Genomic DNA, 17,825 nt, shown 5'->3' with positions numbered 1-17,825 from the left:
AGCCCGTCCTCAGGCCCTAGGAAGGTGATCCGGAGTGCTGCGGAGGCAGTCACCGGGCCGCACCCCTCAAATCTTGGCCCTGGGTGCACCCCGAGATTGTGTTTCCAACAAGCTCTGGGCGACACGCTGCCGGTCCAGGGGATCCTGGATGGAGCTCAGCTTCCCCCACACAGGCCTGAAGACCAAGGCTCAGACGGCCCGGGTCGCGGCCTCGGAGGCTGGCCCGAGGCCCCGGTCCCCAGAGCTGCCACTCCGGACACACCAGGAGGAGGCGATACTCAGTGAAATAAGCACATCAGACACCAGGATCTTGTTAGCTGGATATATTTTTTTTTTCTTTTTTTTTTTTTTTTTTTTTTTTTTTTTTTTTTTTTTTTTTTTCCTTTTTTTTGTCACAGAACACTGTTTGCAGTAGAGGAAACTGGCGTTGCAGTCTGGTGGTAAATGGCTTGTTCACATAAACCAGTACATGTTCATCCTTTAGCGCAAAAAGCCCTAATGGCGCGTACCCTATTGGAACTCAGGACATCTCCAATATTCTCTCTCTGTTTTTTGTCTTTTTTTTTTTTTTTTTTAATAAACGTTTTCAAAGTTTGTCCAAAAGAAGGCCATACAGGCTCTCGGCTAGCGGAAGACAGTTCAGAGCGGCTGTCACACACTTGCACTGCACCTTCTCCAGCCTGGCAGTTGATATCGTATTTTTTTTTCCAACTCATTTTTATTAAAAAAATAAAAAAATGCTCCAACTATCAGTTTTACAAAATCTCTAAGGGAAACACAACAGCAAGGTGCTGAGGTAAAAAACACCTGAGGTAGCTTTTTTTTGTGTGTTTTTGTTTTAAAAAAATCTGTAAATTTTAACGCCCTGGGCCAACAACCTTATGTAAATTGTTTTCTTTTCTTTTTTTTTTTAAGAAAGAAATCATTTCACTGAACATCGATGGCTTCTACACCAAAATGTAAAACGACAGAATACATTCTTTCTTTCTGGACTCGTTCCTGGTTTGGTGGGCGGGTTGGCTGATGGGCTCCTGTCTTCCTCTTCCGAATGCTGCGACCAGTAGCCCTGACCCTTGTTCTCGTGCGTGAGTGGAAGCTGAGGCTGGTTTGTGTGTTTCGCGTGTGTTCCTTCTGTGTGATGTACTCAGAGCACTGCTTTGCCTGGGGGTGCATGGATGGGGGGCGGAGACAGAGGGGGGAGGGGACTCCAAGGAGCGGGGATGGCGTAGGGGGAGGAGAAACAGAGAGAGACAGAGAATTATATAGCAGGATGCAAAAAACCAGTTTAAAACCTGTGAAGCCAAAAGAAACGGGTGTGAGCTGGACAGGTGACGAGGGACAGGCCCCTCCTCCAGACGGTATCCCTTCTGCTGACAGACACAGGCGGTCCAGCACTGCCCAGTGTCCTTCGACGGAATTCCCTCTGGGTGAATTTTGTGGGCGGCCTGGAAGTTCCTTTCCACACCGTTAGACCTCCCAAAGAAAGACTTTATTCTTTAAAGTCTAGAAAAAGCCTGCTTTCTGTTCAAAAAGAAAACAAAATTAATAATTGAGTAAAAATTGGAGTTAGTTGAGTTATTTGATATATTATTTCTAAAATATATTAATGCTGCAGGCACCCTGTGTAACCCACAGGCCACATATCTTAACATCTTTCCCCTTGTAATATGTACACACATGTACAGAGACAATTTTCCACAAAAGAGAAACGGAAAAGGGGGTGAATTTTGCTTTGCTTTGAACACATTCACCTATGTTAGTTCAACCAAAAGGGATAGCGTCGTGGGCGTTGGGGAGACCCGAGTGGATGGGTGGTGACGGCTGGGAAGCCTGCAGAAGCCCGGGGAGGCGGGAGGGGCGGCCGGGGGCTCGGGGACCCCCGCCTTCCGGCGCCCCTCCTCTGCCCGACCCCTGGCCCTGCGCCCGCGCCTCCGCAGACTTCTTCCTCAGGATGGTCTTTGGTTTGCTCCCGGTCTGCTGGCTGTTTGGTCGGCGGTCAGGTGCTGGGGGGCTACATTCATCCGTTGTTTGCCGGCGCCTGGGCGGCCTCACTTGCTGCGCTGTGAGGCGCCTCCCTGAGGGCACTTCTGCTCCTGCTGCTTCACCTGCTGGACGATTTCCCTGATCTTGCGCTGCGCCGTCTGCAGCAGAGACACGGGCAGGGCGGGAGGGGCGAGGTGGGACGTGGGCGGGGTCTCCCCCAGCCACTCCCTCCCGACCCTTCCGGCCTAGCAGTGAGGGGGAGCCCCTCCCACCCTACTGCAGGCTGCTGGAGAGGCAGGAGCAGGCCCCCATCTGGCGGCAGCTCGCAGGGGACTAAAGGCCAGGGCACAACACAGGGAGCCCGAGAGGGGCCCTGGGGGGTACACACAGCTTGGGGCCCCCACTGCGGAATCAGTCTCCCCAGCTGGGAAGAGGGAGCCGGGCCAGGACCTTCCCTTGGAGGGAGAGGGCTGTGCGAACCACAGCCAGGGCTGCACCTGTGGGCCACAGGGGAGCAGAAGCTGTAGGCCCCACCCGCTAGGGGCAAGGACCGGGCCGTTCTCTCTGAAAACCCAACCAGGAAAGCCCTGGGAAAAGCGGACGGATCTGTGCCTACACCGCAGACGGAAGCAGCAGTGTGGGGAGCCCGAGGTGGCAACAGAGGAAGTGCAGGGGAAGTGGGGGAAGTGAGGAAGTGTGGGGAAGTGGAAAGGGAAGTGGAGAGGAAGTGGTAAGTGGGGGAAGAGAAAGTAGAGAAGGGGAAGTAGAGAGGAAGTAGAGAAAGTAGAGAAGAAGTGTGGGGAAGTGGAAAGGGAAGTGGAGAGGAAGTGGGAACTGATGTGGGGGAAGTAGAGAGGAAGTAGAGGAAGTGGAAAGTGGGGAAGTGGAGAGGAAGTAGGAGAAAGTATAAGGGGAGAGGAAGTGGGAAGTGGAGAGGAAGTGAGGTGGGGGAAGTGAGGAGCAAGTGGGAACTGTAGAAGGGGAAGCAGAAAAGGGGGAAGTGGGGGGAAGTAGAGAGGAAGTAGGGGAAGTGGAGAGGAAGTGGAAGGGGGAAGTGGAGAGAGTGGAAAGCGGAGGGGAAATGAAGGGGGAAGGTGGAAGGGGAAATGGGAGGGAAGTGGAGGGAAGTAGAGAGGAAGTGGGGGAAGTGGAAAAGAAGTACAGAGGAAGGGGAAGTGGAAAGTGGGGAAAGTGGAGAGGAAGTGGGGGGAAGTAGAAGGGGAGAGGAAGTGGGAAGTGGAGAGGAAGTGAGGTGGGGAAGTGAGAAACAAGTGGTAACTGTAGAAGGGGAAGCAGAGAGGAAGGGAGAAGTGGGGGGAAGTAGAGAAGTAGGGGAAGTGAAGAGGAAGTGGGAAGTGAAAGGGGGAAAGGGGAAATGGAGAGGAAGTGGGAAATGGAGGGGAAATGAATGGGGGGAAGGAGAAAGGGGAAGTGCAAGACAAGTGGAGGAAAGTAGAGAGCAAGTGGAAGTGGAGAAGGGGGAAGTAGGGAAAGTGGAGAGGAAGTGGGGGGAAGTAAAACGGGAAGTAGAGAGGAAGTGGTAAGTGAAGGGGAAGTGAAGTGGTAAGTGAAGGGGAAGTGAAGTGAGGGAAGTGAAGAAGTGGGGGGAGTGGACAGGAAGTGGGGAGGAAACTAGGGTCTCTTGCAATGCATAACACACACATCAAGTCGAGATCTTGGTACCAGGCCATTCTCAGGCCCCAGGACTCCATGAGGAGGCTACTGGGCATGTGGCTGTCGCAGGGGCCTATCAGGGAGGGAGAGCTTGGGCCTGGGCACATCAGGGGCTCCCTACACATTTCCTCAGCTCCCCCTGCACATCCAGGGACAGCAGTGGCAGGAAGGACTGGGACAAGGTCCCCTGCACGGCGGGCGGTCCCTGCAGAGCCGGAAGGGAGGGCTCTGCTACAGGTGTGTGGGCAGGTGTGCAGGTGTCCTGGACGGTGGCCACCCAGCTTAGGCGAGGAGTGGGAAGAGACTGGCAGGAGAGAGGCGACCCTCATGGCGCAGGTACCTGGCTAGCAAAGAAATGCCCGATAATTCTGACAATCACTTCCTCATTCTCATCAGGCGTTTGGTCACGAGGCACAATGACTTCGGCGCTGGTCAGGTTCTGCAGCTCATTCACCTGCAAGGGAGAGGAGCCGGGGTGTGGGTGGGGAAGCTCCTGCTCCCAGGGCCCACAGGGCCAGCTGGGGGCGGTGGGGTGGAACGCCCCCCTCTCCTGCCTCCGACACGGGCCTCTTGCCCTGGCCACGCTTGGAGGGGGCTGGAGATGGGGAGGGTTGCCCAGCACGGGGTGACTCTTCTGCTGTGGATTCCTTTCCATCAGGACGGGGGGGCGCTCACAGCACCCCGCTGACCCCCCAGTCAAGGTGAGAAAGCCCCAACACACGCGGGGCGCTGAGTGGAAGCGGACAACTCCTGGCTGGTGGCAGGGTGCACTGTCCCTCCCTCCCCAGTCTCACGCTGGGGCTCCCTCCAAGGGCCTAGGCTGCTTCCCTGCCCGCCTCGCTCCACCCCTCCAGGCCACACTGGTCCCCAACCTCAGCCCACCTCCTGCTCGCCTCCCCGAGGCACTTCCCAAGGCGCTGGGCCCCTCCCGACGGCCGTCCCCCTCCCCCGGGCCTGACTCAGGCGGGGCTTGCAGGCGAGTTCAGGGAGCAAGGGGAGAGCTGACACACTCCGGGATACCGAATGCTCCCGTCCAGTTCTAAACTGAGCACACAGGCAGTGAGCACCCGCTGAATCACGTTCTGCCTCCCACGCACGGTGCACAGGCCTGACTCCCGGGGATAGGACGCCGCGAAGCTGTGTGCTTCTGAGTAAAGGTGACTCTCTGGACCTGGAACTCAGCCTTCAATCCTCTGAAATCTCTTTATACAACAACACACACACTCAGGACTCTGGAACCGAACTCCCAGTCCTGCCACTCGCCAGGCCGTGTGCCCACCGGAGATCTGCATGTCCTACAGGCCTCGGTCAATGGCCTACACTCTCCCCTTCTTTTTGGAGGTGCTGGGGCCCGAGCGCAGGGTCTCGTACACGCTAAGCATGCGCTCCAGCACTTTCACCCTGTATCTCGTCTCTGCCACCTTTGGACTGAGAGTGTAGCGAATCTTTCAAGAACCCCTTTCCTGTCCTGCGCACTCGAGTGAGGCCTGCCCAGTGGAGGTCCAGGTGTGGGAGACAGCAGCAGGCCTCTGCTGGGGAGCAGGGAATGCCGGCCCACGGCCCTGCACGGAGCCAGCGGTCTGCACAGTCCCGGCTGCGCTGGTCTGGGGCCGGGCACCATGGAACCGGGCCCTTTGCTCTGGAGCGCCGCCGACCGTGTCTGAGTGCCCGGCCTGGCCACGTGCTGAGTGAGAAGAGCCGGGGGCGTGGAGGGAACTCGGGCAAGGACAGGGAACTCCAGCAGGTGACAATGAGCCCGCCGCCCACTTACGGTTTTGCCGCCTTTGCCAATCACCCGGCCAGCGGTGGACGAGGGCACTCTGATGTGGGCTTCCAGCTTTACCTCTTCTTTGGGGTTAAAGAAGTTTTCTTCTTTCAGCTTCCCGAAGATCCGCCCCTGGGCCTAGAGGACGCAGTGTCACTGAGAACTGAGCCCGCCCCCGGCCTCGCCCTCTCTCAGGCTGGGGAGGGGACAGGGCGGTTCCGGGCACCTGATGCGCCGTGCCCTCCCCAAGGCTGTGTGCCTGGCTCAGCTCCCACCGGCCCACAGGCTGGGGCTGGGGTCCTGGGGCCTGCTGTCCTGCTCCCCAGCCCCTGCCCGAGAGGCTGCATAGGGAGCCGAGCGCCTCCCACCGCAGTCCCCGCAGGGCCCTGGCTGTCGAAGAACGGAAGTGAGGGTGCGCGGTGGGACTCGCGGCCTGGGCTTGCTTTGCTGCCTGCGCCAGGGCTGCGAACCCAGGTCTCACACAGACCAGGTGAGGGCTCTGCCACCCAGCTGTGCCCCGTCCTCCGGGCAGCCCTCACGCCAAAGCCAGGCAACAATACCCTGTCCTGTGGACGACCACACCTTGTCCACTCCTGCCCTGAAGGGGTGGTTTACTTGGTTTTGTGTCCTGGGGATGGAACTAGGGGCTCTCCAACGGCTGCGCCCCAGCCCCCAGTGTTTTCTTCTCCCCTTGAGACAAGGTCTCAGTATCACACAACGAGGCTCCATTTTGTGATCCCCCAGCCTCAGGCCTGCGCCACTCTGCCTAGGGAAGACTTGCTTTGGAATGGTTCCCTACGTGTTCGCTTTACACTTTCATGTTTGAAATTTTTCATTAAAAGGAGAACATGTTTATAAATTAATACATGTTTCTGGCTTTTAGAAAACTGGTGATTTTGCTATAGGAGGGAAATAGGCCAAAAGATGAAAGAAAACAACACATCTCACTGAAGAACTTCCGAGGCCCCGTGTCTTCCCACCCCGGGCTGACGGCCACAGCTTGCAGGGCGAGGGACGGGAGCCCCACGGAGGTGAGGAAGCCAGGCCCCGCAGCCAGCCTGCCCACGCCTCTGCGGCCGCCCAGCACTGACCTTGAACTGGGCTTCCGGGGGCCCGGTGATGATGACCATCCGCTCGCTGACGTCCGGGCCTTCGGCGGGGGCAATCTGCGGGTCACAAGGGAAGAGAACAATGCTGACACCGAGTCTCTCTTGCTCGTCTGAGTGGGCGACACACATGCCGTCTCCAGGGGTGCCTCCACACCCGCCTTAGAAGTTGTAACCCTGATGCTCAGGGTTGCGTTTGCGTCTTTAGCCACCCAGGGAGAGCGGGGGCAGGTCGGTGCTTACTGCTGTCCCTGCCCTGAGCACGCGTGGTGGAACTGGCTTCCTCTCACCCAGCCAAGCCATGGGAAGGAACAGGAAGTCAGGCGTGCAGGGAGAGGGCTGCGGGCTCTGCCACCCCAGGGGCCCAGCGGGGAGGCAGTGGGTCCACGAGGTGCCGGACTGGAGTGTGGCCTGCAGCAGGAACGGAGCAGAGTGGGTCACGGGGGTTCACCTCCTCCGGGTGAAGGTATCCGGAGTCAACAGCACCACAGCAGGGGAGGACGCCAGGCTCCGCAAGGCCCTCCCCTCCCCTCTGCCTCCCCTGGCCTGTGAAGGGTGCGGGATGGGGCCCCAAGCTGCGCACCTCCTCCGGTCTCTGCCTGAACTCTCCTCACACAAACAATAGACCAGTCTAGGACTTTTTGTTACAGGTTGTTGCATTTTAAAAAATGCATTCCCTGCTTTATTCCAAAAAGACCTAATTTTAAAAAGCACACAAAAGCAAGCCAGGTGCAGTGGTGCACACTTGTTGGGAGGCTGAGGCAGGAGCACAGGAATCTGAGACCAGCCAGGCAACATAACAAGACATACAAAATTGAAATGAATATAAACCTGAAACCCAATTAGCAAATTGTAGCAAAATTAAACTTAATTGAAAGTAAAATAAGTTAGAAGTATACAGGGCGCTCAGGAATGTAAGGATGAGCCAGGAATGAAGTTACTACAAACAATGCACTTCACGAAGTGCCTCAGTGGGGCCACAAGTTCACTTCTAAGGTGTTTTTGTTTGCCTCCGCAGTCCTGAGATTGAACCGAGGACCTCTGCACTGAGCTACTTCCCGTGTTTTTATTTTTCCGTTTGAGACAAACTGGGATTGAATTTGGGATCCTCCTGCCTCAGCCTCCCACAGCTCTGGGATTACAGGCATGCATTACCACCCCAGCTTTACTTGTACACTTCTAAGAGCAAATATAAAAAAGGAAATGTGGTCATTTATACGGTTCCCGAAAAAAAAAACAGTGGAAATCCCGTTTTTGAGACTGAGGCCTGAGCAAGAGCCCTGCTGGGAAAGAACTGGGCTCTCCACTCAAGATGCAGCTCTGGCCCAAGGCATCCCGGCCTTGCCGGGAGCCAGGAGGTGGGAGCCGGGAGCCGGGAGGTGGGAGCTGTCCTTCCCACAACCGTGCACTGTCCTCCTAAGCCCGCACGTGCAGGCAGCCTCCATGGGAGCAGTGCCCCGGCTCTCACGGGAAATCACCCCAAGGCGCGTGCTGACCCTGACCTGCTCCACAAGGAGGGGCCTCGCCAGGTCTTTGAAGAGCTCTCTGGCCTAACAACCACGAGGATGAATGAATGTGGGACCCAGGTGACCCACAACTCAGCTCCTCATGGTGCGTCCTCCACCACCGGCAGCCCTTTCTAGGCAGTGGCCTCAGCAGGCCTGGGGTCTGGGACGCAGGGCGGGCCACACGCAGCGGCAGAGGGCCTGGGTAAGCGAGAGGCTGCACAGTTCTGGCTCCTACGGCCACCAAACCAAGAGGGATGCGGGCTGATCCATGACTCATGGGGTCCCATCCTTTCTGCTGTTGCTGTCTACTTCCTATTGACGGCCATCACTCTGCCTGGATTCCGCACGGAGTCCCTGTCGCTCTCCTGCTCCGGGGTGTGGAGCTCCTCGTGTGCTCCTGAGCTGCGGGATGGCGCCCCAGGGACAGGAACGCGAAGGCCGGCAGCATCCACAGGACCCGGACATGCGAAGTGACCCCCAAGCTCATGGGGCAAACGTGTCAGAGGGGATCAGGAAGGGGAAGGCCCCGGCTAATACTGTCAGCTGAGTTTTATGCGGCATTCGGGGGCCTGCTGAGCACGGCTTGCAGGAAAGGTGGGCGACAGGAACCCAACCCCAGCATCTCCTGGGACGCGCCCCAGATCCCGGCTCAGCTGGCCGCACACTGCTCCCACGGACCAGTGCAGAGCTCTTCTCGCTGGGCAGCACCAAATGTGACCTGGGTTCTGGTCCCCAAAGACCAGCAAAGCAGAAACCTGGCCTCTCTGGAGCCAGCGAGGTCCCCGCCCTCCTGTGCAGACGATAGGAATCCGGTGAAGAGCAGATACTCAAATGCAGGAGATTTCTCTCCCCAACGCTTGGCTTTCCCGGTGTTCTGCTCCCCTTTTCAATGCTGCACAGGGGGAAGGAGGCCCAGTGTGCAGCACCGTCGCTGTCCGACCCGGCACAGCCCTGCTGTCTATCAGCGGCCACGAGGAGTGACGCGTCACCTACCCACCCTGCTGGCACAGCGGTCTCTGAAACACCACGGGCCGCAGCGCAGGCAACTGCGCTCCCTCTCCCTGTTTTCTGGCTTGCTGCGAACAGCTCTGAAGGACGCAAGGGCGCTGTGTGGGAAGCGCTCGCCCGGAAGCGGAGCAGCCAGGTTCTTCAGCTCTGGGGCCTTGGACGAGTCGTCTGATGGCTCCAGGCAGCACTGCGTGGGGAGCGGGAGCTGCGGCTGGCCCCAGGAGGCGCTCACCATCTTGGTGGATTTTACGTTCAAAAGCAGCGCTGCCGCTTAGGCGGCCTGAACTCCTCCGTGTGCTGTGTCCGGTTTCTCAGCTGGACAAAGGGGATCCGATGAGAGGATTCCTCGGATCCCTGCCGCGGATGGGGTCTCGTCCTGGCTCCCGCCGGCACCTCGGGCCGCAGCGCTGAACGGTGGGCAAGGCCCTTGGGTGGAGCCGGCCGTGTCCCAGGCTTCCCGCTCCACGTGGGCACCGGCCGTCAGCACCTGCGCCAGGTCCCATCCTCGCAGGTCACCACGCTCAGAGCTCCCTGGGCCCCAGCGTCTCCCACGTTTCAGGGCTCCCGTCCAGTTTGTAACCCACCCACCCCAGGAGAGATACACGAGGCCTGGGAGGGCCAGGGTCCTTCTCCGCCTCACTGCAGTCCTCATTCTGCACAACGCGGAATGTTCTTTTGTTTTTTTTCCCTCCAGCACACTTGCTGTGGGAGAAATTCCAGCTCCTCCTGGGCACAGAGCAGCAGCATTCTTTCTCTCCAAGTCATGAGACTTCTCGTTCGGAATTCCGGGTTGTCTCATGCTAGCAAATTACTTTCCGTAACAACGGAAACTCTGTTTCCCAAAGCGTTTCCCGAGGCTTGGGACGTGCCCAGCATGCTGCCCGGAGTCAGGGCCGACAGCCGCTGGGCAGCGGGGCGGGGGATAATCCTCCCCTTCAGCTGCTCGGGGACGCGCTGCGTGGCACCGGAGCGGGGCTGGATGCGGGCCGTCACCGCGGCCACGCTGCGCGGCTGCCCAGCCCCACACACCCAGCGATGCTTCCCGGGGCGGCCGCTTTGGTTTACCCGTGACTTTATCACCACGCTTCAGAGTTCTGCATTCAAATTATTTCCCCACGTTTCCGCGGCCACTGAGGCGCGGAGTAACGAAAGCATCGGAGGTGGCCAAGCGCCAGTAGCCGAGGCTTGCGGTGGTGCGGCCACCCACCCCCAGCAGTCCCGACTTTCTGCTGATCTGGAGGAGAGGGCAGGGTGAAGTCAAAGAATGTGAAGAGAACCTGCCTGCACTGCAGCCGTGCTTCCCACTCCGGTCCTGGTGGGACAGAAGAGGAGTGCGAAGCGGGAACAGGAGGCAGGCGGAACAGTCCCGCAGAAGGAAAGGGTTTCCCAAGACAGCGTTCTTTCCCCATCTCACCGCAATCCCTCCTCTGTGTAACTCAGGCTTCCAGGCCCTGCGGGCTTCTGCTGGACGCTGTCCCTGCTGCCTGGGACCGGCAGGGGGAAGAGAGACGTGGGGACAAGGGACTGGGGGGGCAGCCTTACCTTGATGGAGGCCCCCGCAAACCGCGCCAGCTGTTTGATGTGCGCCCCTTTCTTCCCGATGATGGCGCCGACGGCCTGGGTTGGGATGAAGAGGTTCACGATCTCCTGCTCCGGGTACTGGAAAGGCAGTCGCAACGGGCGATGTCAGTGTAACACGGCCACCTCTCAGGCCTCTGCTGTTCCCCAGAAGTTCTAGCAGGCCCCGGGGCAAGGCACCGTGGGTGCCTGTGGCTGCAGCCGGGGTGAACCCGCATGCGGCGGGAGCCCTGCCCGCCCGAGAGCAGGCTCCTCTGGGGCAGCCGCAGGTGTGCGACGCGAACACTGTCTGTAACACACCAATCTGATACATGTTTTGCCTTTGTCTTCATCCAAGAAATCCAAACAGTACTAAGCACGCTGGTCTAAGGGCAGGGTCCCGAGGCCCTGGCAGAGGAACGGAAACTGCTCAGCCCCCGTGCCCTGCTCTGACCAGACCCCGTGACAGCCTCTCAGGAGACGGCCAGTCACCCACCCTAGACCCTGTGGCACAGAGCGCCGGCTCTTGGGCAAGGCTGCCAGGGGTCCTGCCCTAGGCGTCTGTGGCAGAGCCACGCCCCTTTGCTAGGCTTTGCTCAGACCGCAGAGGCCACGCGGGCCGGGAGGGAGGTAGCTGGGGTGGGGGTGAGAAGCACTCACAGGGTGGTGGTGCGGGAACGGGCCGAACTGGTGATGGGGGTACAGGCTGGAGAAGTATCCGGAGTGGGTCTGCAGCGGAACAAAGCAGGCGGTCGGTGAGCGGCTGTTCCCACTGCACCACCCAATGCCGCCACGGGGTCCTCACGCCTGCCCCTTTGTGTCTCAGACCTCTGCTCCCCCGCACCCTGCCCCGGACCACTGAGAACTGGCAAGACGTCACCTCATCACAGTAACCCTCGGGGCCGAGTGTTCGTTCCTACACTGGGCCATGCTCTAGGCTTCCTAGGAGCATGGCACCAGAGAGATCCTACGCGCACACACAGAGCTCTGCCTTGCCTCTGGGTAGAGACAGCGCCAGCGGCTTCTGTTTCCTGGGGAATTATGAGTCACGGGCTGCAGGGAACAGAGTGTCCTGAGACAGCATCTCAGGGTTACTCGGAAGCAGCAGACGTGCTCGTGGGAGGACAGACCACTGAGCTCCGTCACAGAACTGCGGAAGGATGCAGAGGTTGGAAAAATGGGAAGAGACTGTGGAAGAGGGCGAGGAGGAATGAATGGAGAAGCCGTACGTGAATACGGGAAGAGGGAAGCGGGGAACAAGAGGGCAAATGTGGACAGTAGGGAACAGAGCTGCCGGGAAGAGCTAAGTTTAAAGAGCAGCTACTCTTTAACTGAACACCTACTGTGTACCAGGTACTATGATGTATTTTCCATTTAAGTTCTTTTAATGCTCCCAATCAGCTGCAGTTATACATATTCTTATATATGACACTGGCCAGAGGCCCAAAGTCTAGTTAACTGCTTTACACAAGGACAAGCAGCACTGACATCACTGTTAGAGGAAAGGAGGGGTCAGCTCTGGGCACCATGGCACCCCCGCCTGCCGACAGCACCCCAGGAAGACGGCTCCAACCCAGAGTGACGTGGATGATGCTTGGATTAGGGGATCTTGTTTTTTTGGGTTTCTTTTTTTGGTTTTTGTTTTTCTTCCAGTACCAGGAATCGAACTCACGACCTTGCACTTGCCGGGCAGGCGCTGTGCCTCTGAGCTAAATCCCCAGCCCCTAGAGGATCTTGTTTTTGATGAGGGCCCCTGACTTGTTTGTTCTCTGTCTCTCGAGTCTTCAGCTGGATTCAGTTCCTGGTCATAAAGTTCATCTCATCTCCGCCTGGACAAGGTGGAACCGTTCTTCTTTTAGGGCGCAGAGAGATGATAGAGACCTCTTGGCTCTAGTACTCGCCTTGCTGTCATTTGGAAAAAGGCTGCAGTGATGCCTCATGCCCACAAGAGGGTGCCACAAAACCAGGGGTTTCAGGACCACCTGATGTCTGACAGGCAGGTGGGTGAAGACGTTTATTTCTGGGTCCTGCCTTTCTTGAGGGCTCCAGACCTTTCTCTGCACAGGTCCCTGTCCTAAATCAGAGAAGGAGAATTCCCGTAGCCTCTCTGCTCAAAGTTCTGTCCTGGGCAAGGTGCTGGCGCCCTCCTCTCACCTGCGGCACCGTCCCTCTGCTCTCACTGCAGAATTAATCCCTTCCCACTGGGATGCGCCTTTCCCTTCTAAAGCTTGCGTGGGGCCAAGAACAGCATGGCTCCTGTCTGGGCCCAAATATATTCCTACCGTAAACACGGTCACATTTAGACCCAGCCCTTGGGGTGAGGACAGTTCAACTGTTAAGGGCAAGAAGGACAAACTCCCTTTTACTCATGAGTCACAGCTGCACGATCGTTGTAAAGCAGGAACCCTGACGTCAGCACTCCGCTCACTTCCAGCAAAGGCCCTGTCACTGGCCTTTGTGTTCACGAGCTGGTTTTGGAGCTAGAAGATCTGCGTCTGACGCGCCAGCTCTCCAAGCTGGGATGACCTAGTAAACCACCGTCTTAGCCACGTATGCATTAAAATGGTCTCTAGCTCTCACAGTACTGTTATGAGCATTCCCTCAACTGTTCGTTCATGCGCTCAAGAGCTCCTCAGGTGGGGACGTGCTGTTCCAGCTGCTGGGGACACAGTATTTGGACAGAAACTGCCACCAGGGGATTGATTTATGGTTCGTAGGCAGCAGATACAAAAGGTGACTCTGGAGAAGCACTGCGGCAGAAATAGGACGTGAAGAGCGGCAGCTGAGGCGCGGAGGCCTGGGGTGGTGACCCTGGCTGCAGCGGAGAGCAGTGCCAGAGGAGCCGGAGCCGCAGCCCCAGAGCCAGGGCCCGGCTTTCGGACAGACGCGCTTCCTTGATGACTGGAAATACTAACTTGCCGGAGACCTGAACCAACCAGGCTCAGGCACCTGACAGGGATCCAAGGAGTCCCACCCCCAGGCATCCCAGCCAGTGTGCGGGAGAAGCTACTTTATGCCGAGGGCGTGAGGAGCTTTAGGACAGCGGGTGGGCAAAGGCAGCATTCTAGGCAACACGCCCAGGTGAGTCCCACCCCAGCAGGCAGTGGCTGAGGCTAGCATCCTCCACGCGCCTTTCCAACCCTGGCCCAGGCTCTTGCTTCTGCTCCTCCTCCGAGTCTGACGCGGCTGAGGAACGGGCGCAGGAGGCGGCTGCAACACGCATCTGTGAACATTCGAAGGCGTCCCAGGGCGAGGCCTGCTTTCCTGCGAGAGCTGCAGCATCTCAGCCAGGTGTGAGAGCGGGCGGTCCAGGACCTGGGTGACGCTGGGAAGCAGCGGGAAATGGGTGGCAGGAGTGAGGCGGAGCAGGGGCTGGAGCGCGCAGGGACCAGGCCCAGCCATTCCGCTCCAGAGACTCATCCGCTGGTAAGCAGGGCCTCGGCCGAGGGAAGGCAGGAGACCCGTCAGAGCGCGGCTGTGGGGACGTCCATTCACACTGTCCTACGGAGACTGTCCAAGCGTCTCTGTCCACGACAGCTGCGTATCCACCTCTGTGTGCTCTCAGGACAACCAGAGGGCAGGCGGGAGCTAGGAGCCGGTAAGCTCGCCAAGACAAAACGCCTCTGTGCCTGGCCCCGCAGCCCAAGAGCTAACAGGGCACCGGGACGCTGTGCGCCTGGAAGGGAAGTCACTGGTGTGGGCGGGCCTCGGGGCAGGCTGTGAAGGAGCTCTAAGGCTTCGTTAATGTGCGTGCTGCGGGGTTAAGAATGAACGGGTGAGCCAAGCTTACCGGACAAGTGCATAAAGAACCAGCCGCATCACAGATGGAAGCGAGGTGGAGCGAGGCAAGCAAACGACACCCAGTGGATTAATTCAGGGAAGAGGAAGAGCTTTACAGAAAGCTCTGCTTTCTCTTTTCTTCCGTTTTTTTTTTTTTTTTTTTTGAGACAGGGTTTCACTATACGGCTTAGGCTGGCCTTGAACTCGAGGGATTCCCCCTGCCTCAGCCTCCCCAGTGCTGGGATTACAGGCATGCGCCACCATACCGGGCCAGAAAGCTCTGCTTTTGTTTCCTAGTAGGATTCAAGAGGACAGTGCTGAGGTAAAACACGAGCAGGCTGCTGTGAAAAGACCGCCAGAGCGCTACGGCGCTGACTCGCCAAGGAAAAACTCCACAGCGCGCAGACACAGCGCAGAGGCCGCTGCTCAAAAGCCCGTGGACGCATCGGACACGGAACCCCTGCAAAGCAGAAAGAGCGGAGGAGTCGGACAGACAGGGCAGATCTACTACCCAAAGCGGGAACTCCAGAGCGGGTGGAGGAGAAGCAATGCTGAAATTAGTTACTGTACAGAAGGAAGGGAAGGGCTTCCCCGAGTCACAGAATTTAAACCTTCAAATCAGAGCACTCACGCAGATTTCTGAATTCCAAAGAGTGAAGGGAAAATACTGTAAGAAGGCCAAACACTTACACAAGAGCAGAAAGTTATCTACAAAAGAAAGAGGATCAGGCTGACAGCACGTTTACCTGGGAAGCAATGCTGGGAGTAGTTCTCAGAGCTCCCAGCCAGGGAAGGGTGGATGACAGGAGCACTTACAGACTCAGAACTTTCATGTACGTTGAGGAGGAAAGAAAAGCATTCTCAGACATACAGAGGCCGAGAAATTACACCACTGAGGTACTATTTTCTGTAAAAAGCTGTTTGTTTGAGGAAATATTCCAGCCAAACAACGAAGCCCGAATAAATAACTCAAATGGGAGAAGAAGGGACACAAGTAATACACAGTCCACAATGAGCAAAGAAGTGAGAAGTTCACTCAACGTTCACTTGCGGGTTATGAGATGATTTATTTATTGACAGGAAGTTTAGTAATTTGTACTAGAACTGCAGATTATTTCTAGGACAACATTTAAAAAAATCTGTTAGAGAATTTGACAAGATCATAATCAGAGAACTAGAAACTGCTCTCACAATTTAACAAATCATAGAAATAAAATTATAATCTGGTGTGGTAGAGCATGCCTGTAATCCCAGCACTTGGGAGGCTGAGGCAGGAGGACTGCACAAGTTCAAGGCCAGTCTGGGTTACATAGTGAGTTCAAGGCCAGCCTGAATTACAGAGCGAGACCCTGTTGCATAATAAAAAAAAAATTACATTGAGTTTATGAGTCACCTGGCAAAGCTTGATCTCACAGCTGTCAACCCAACTTTGAGGATGTCTAGCCTTCCAAATGCCCAACATTTCCAAAATCTGGTAATGCACTGAGCAAGACCACAAAACCAGAAATGCTTTATTACTTGAGTACAGAAGCACATAGGGAATTTGGGCGTAACGGCACCCACTTCTAATTCCAGCTACTTGAGGGGCTGAGGCAGGAGGATCAGAAGTTTAAGGCCAGCCTGCGCATCTCAAGCACTTGCTTAGCACACCGATTCCCCTGGGCTTTATACCTGGGCAGGGTGGTGATGGGGGTGGGGATGAATATTGTAAGGTAACAAAAAAGGAAATCCTTTACTTAGAAATTTTTTTTTTTTCCGGTACCGGGAATCGAACCTTGTCCTTGCCAGGCAGGTGCTGGGCCACTGAGCTAAATCCCCAGTCCCCTACTTAGACATTTTAAAGGAAGAAAATACATGATGTTAGGAATTAAGATAAAACCACAAGTTTAGAGATGAAAAAGGTTTTGGCCAACTTTATGCCCATATATATCTATACATAGGAAAAAATATATATATTTTTGAGACAGGGTCTCATTATATATAGTTCTAGGTAGCTTTGAACTCAGTTATGTATCCCAGGTTGGCCTTGAACTCATGGCAACCCTCCTGCTTCAGCCTCCCAAGTGCTGGGATTACCGGTGTGCGTCACCTTGCCCAGCTATGCCAATATATATATAGAGAGAGAGATGAATTTTTTTCCCTTTTTTTTGGGTGGTGCTGGGGATCAAACTAAGGGCTTGCAATGTTAGGCAAATACTCTACCACTGAGCTCTGAAATAAATAGTTTTATGGGAAACTGTAAATCAATAAACCAAGTGAAAAACTTATGAGAAACTGAAAGGCTATAATGGTCTTTCTTCAAACAAAGTTGCTAGGTCCGAATGTTTTATGGACGGGATTTATCAAATCTTCAAGGCATAGAAAACTTCTATATATTTTCTCCAACATAAAAAAATTGCGTTATCTTCCCAATTCACTCTTTGAGAGAGAGAAAAGTCAAAAAACCCAAACAAAAACCAAGCTTGCAGTTAAAATCATCAAAGACGGTAAAAACCCGTCAATTGTTGTACAGAGGCAACTAGAATATTAAAGAGTCCAGAAATGAAACCAAGAAGGAATGCCCTGCACTTAAAGAGTTGGTGTTTTCAAGTTGAGTAAGACAGTAGATTATTCAGTAAGTGATTCTGGAGTAACTGGATATCCATTAGGAAAAAAAATAGATCCTTATCTCAAAGTGTAAGTCAAGATAAACACCCTATGAATTACACACATAAACTCCCCGGAGTCAACAACTAAAAATTAGTATAAAGAAACACAGAAGAGTATTTTTATTCTTTTTGGTGGTTTTTTGTTGTTTTGTTTTGTTTTTTTCTGGTACCAGGGATTGAACTCACAACCTTGTGCTTGCTGGGCAGGCGCTGTGCTGCTGAGCTAAATCCCCAGCCCCCAGAAGAATATTTTAATTTTGGATGGGAGAAGGATTTTTCCTTAGCATGACAACAACAGCCAAAAAGCCATTTAAAAGAAGGATTTAACCACCTTCTTAAAATTTCTGCATTCTGTTAACGGAGAAATCTGTGAATACTCAAAATGCATACAAATGCACACAGCCTTTAATGTGTAAATGTTGGTCTTAGATGTGACTTTCAGACGTAATTACACACATACACAAAGACTGTGTGTGGAGGGTACTCTGACACTATTTGTAACAGGTAAGACCTAGGATCAACTGATATGTCTAAACACAAGGTGCTAGAAAAATGATAAATTCATGTAATGGAATACTATGCAGCCTTTAAAGAAGTTAGGTCTACCTAGGGAGAGATAATCAGAGTAAGATTATAAGATTACAAACCACAACAAAAATACCCTTGTAATTAAGTGTTTTGTATTATTCTACCTGTATTTGTATCACCGAATAATGTAACCACATAATACACAGTCCAGTGCTGAGAAGACATTTTTTCAAAATGTGTAAACATAACAGTGCTGTACTTCCAAGAA

The 17,825-nt window shown here is 55.1% G+C and overlaps 1 protein-coding gene across 1 annotated transcript in view; it reads right to left on the bottom strand.

Moving 5' to 3' along the window:
- Positions 1–557: 557 nt before the first annotated feature.
- The window catches only part of Igf2bp2 (insulin-like growth factor 2 mRNA binding protein 2), a gene marked incomplete at its 5' end in the record, with an annotated part of 138,326 nt that continues 121,058 nt past the window's right edge, over positions 558–17,825 (bottom strand). The window contains 6 exon segments of the mRNA XM_013513485.1: positions 558–2,141; positions 3,998–4,111; positions 5,429–5,560; positions 6,514–6,588; positions 10,587–10,703; positions 11,262–11,330. Of these exon segments, the coding sequence (XP_013368939.1) occupies positions 2,049–2,141; positions 3,998–4,111; positions 5,429–5,560; positions 6,514–6,588; positions 10,587–10,703; positions 11,262–11,330 (600 nt within the window).

The sequence above is a fragment of the Chinchilla lanigera genome, unplaced genomic scaffold (assembly GCF_000276665.1).
Source record: "Chinchilla lanigera isolate Chin_1 unplaced genomic scaffold, ChiLan1.0 scaffold00019, whole genome shotgun sequence".
Classification (NCBI taxonomy): domain Eukaryota; kingdom Metazoa; phylum Chordata; class Mammalia; order Rodentia; family Chinchillidae; genus Chinchilla; species Chinchilla lanigera.
Note: the sequence above shows the minus strand (reverse complement) of the source record. Positions and strands in the feature narration are given on the sequence as shown.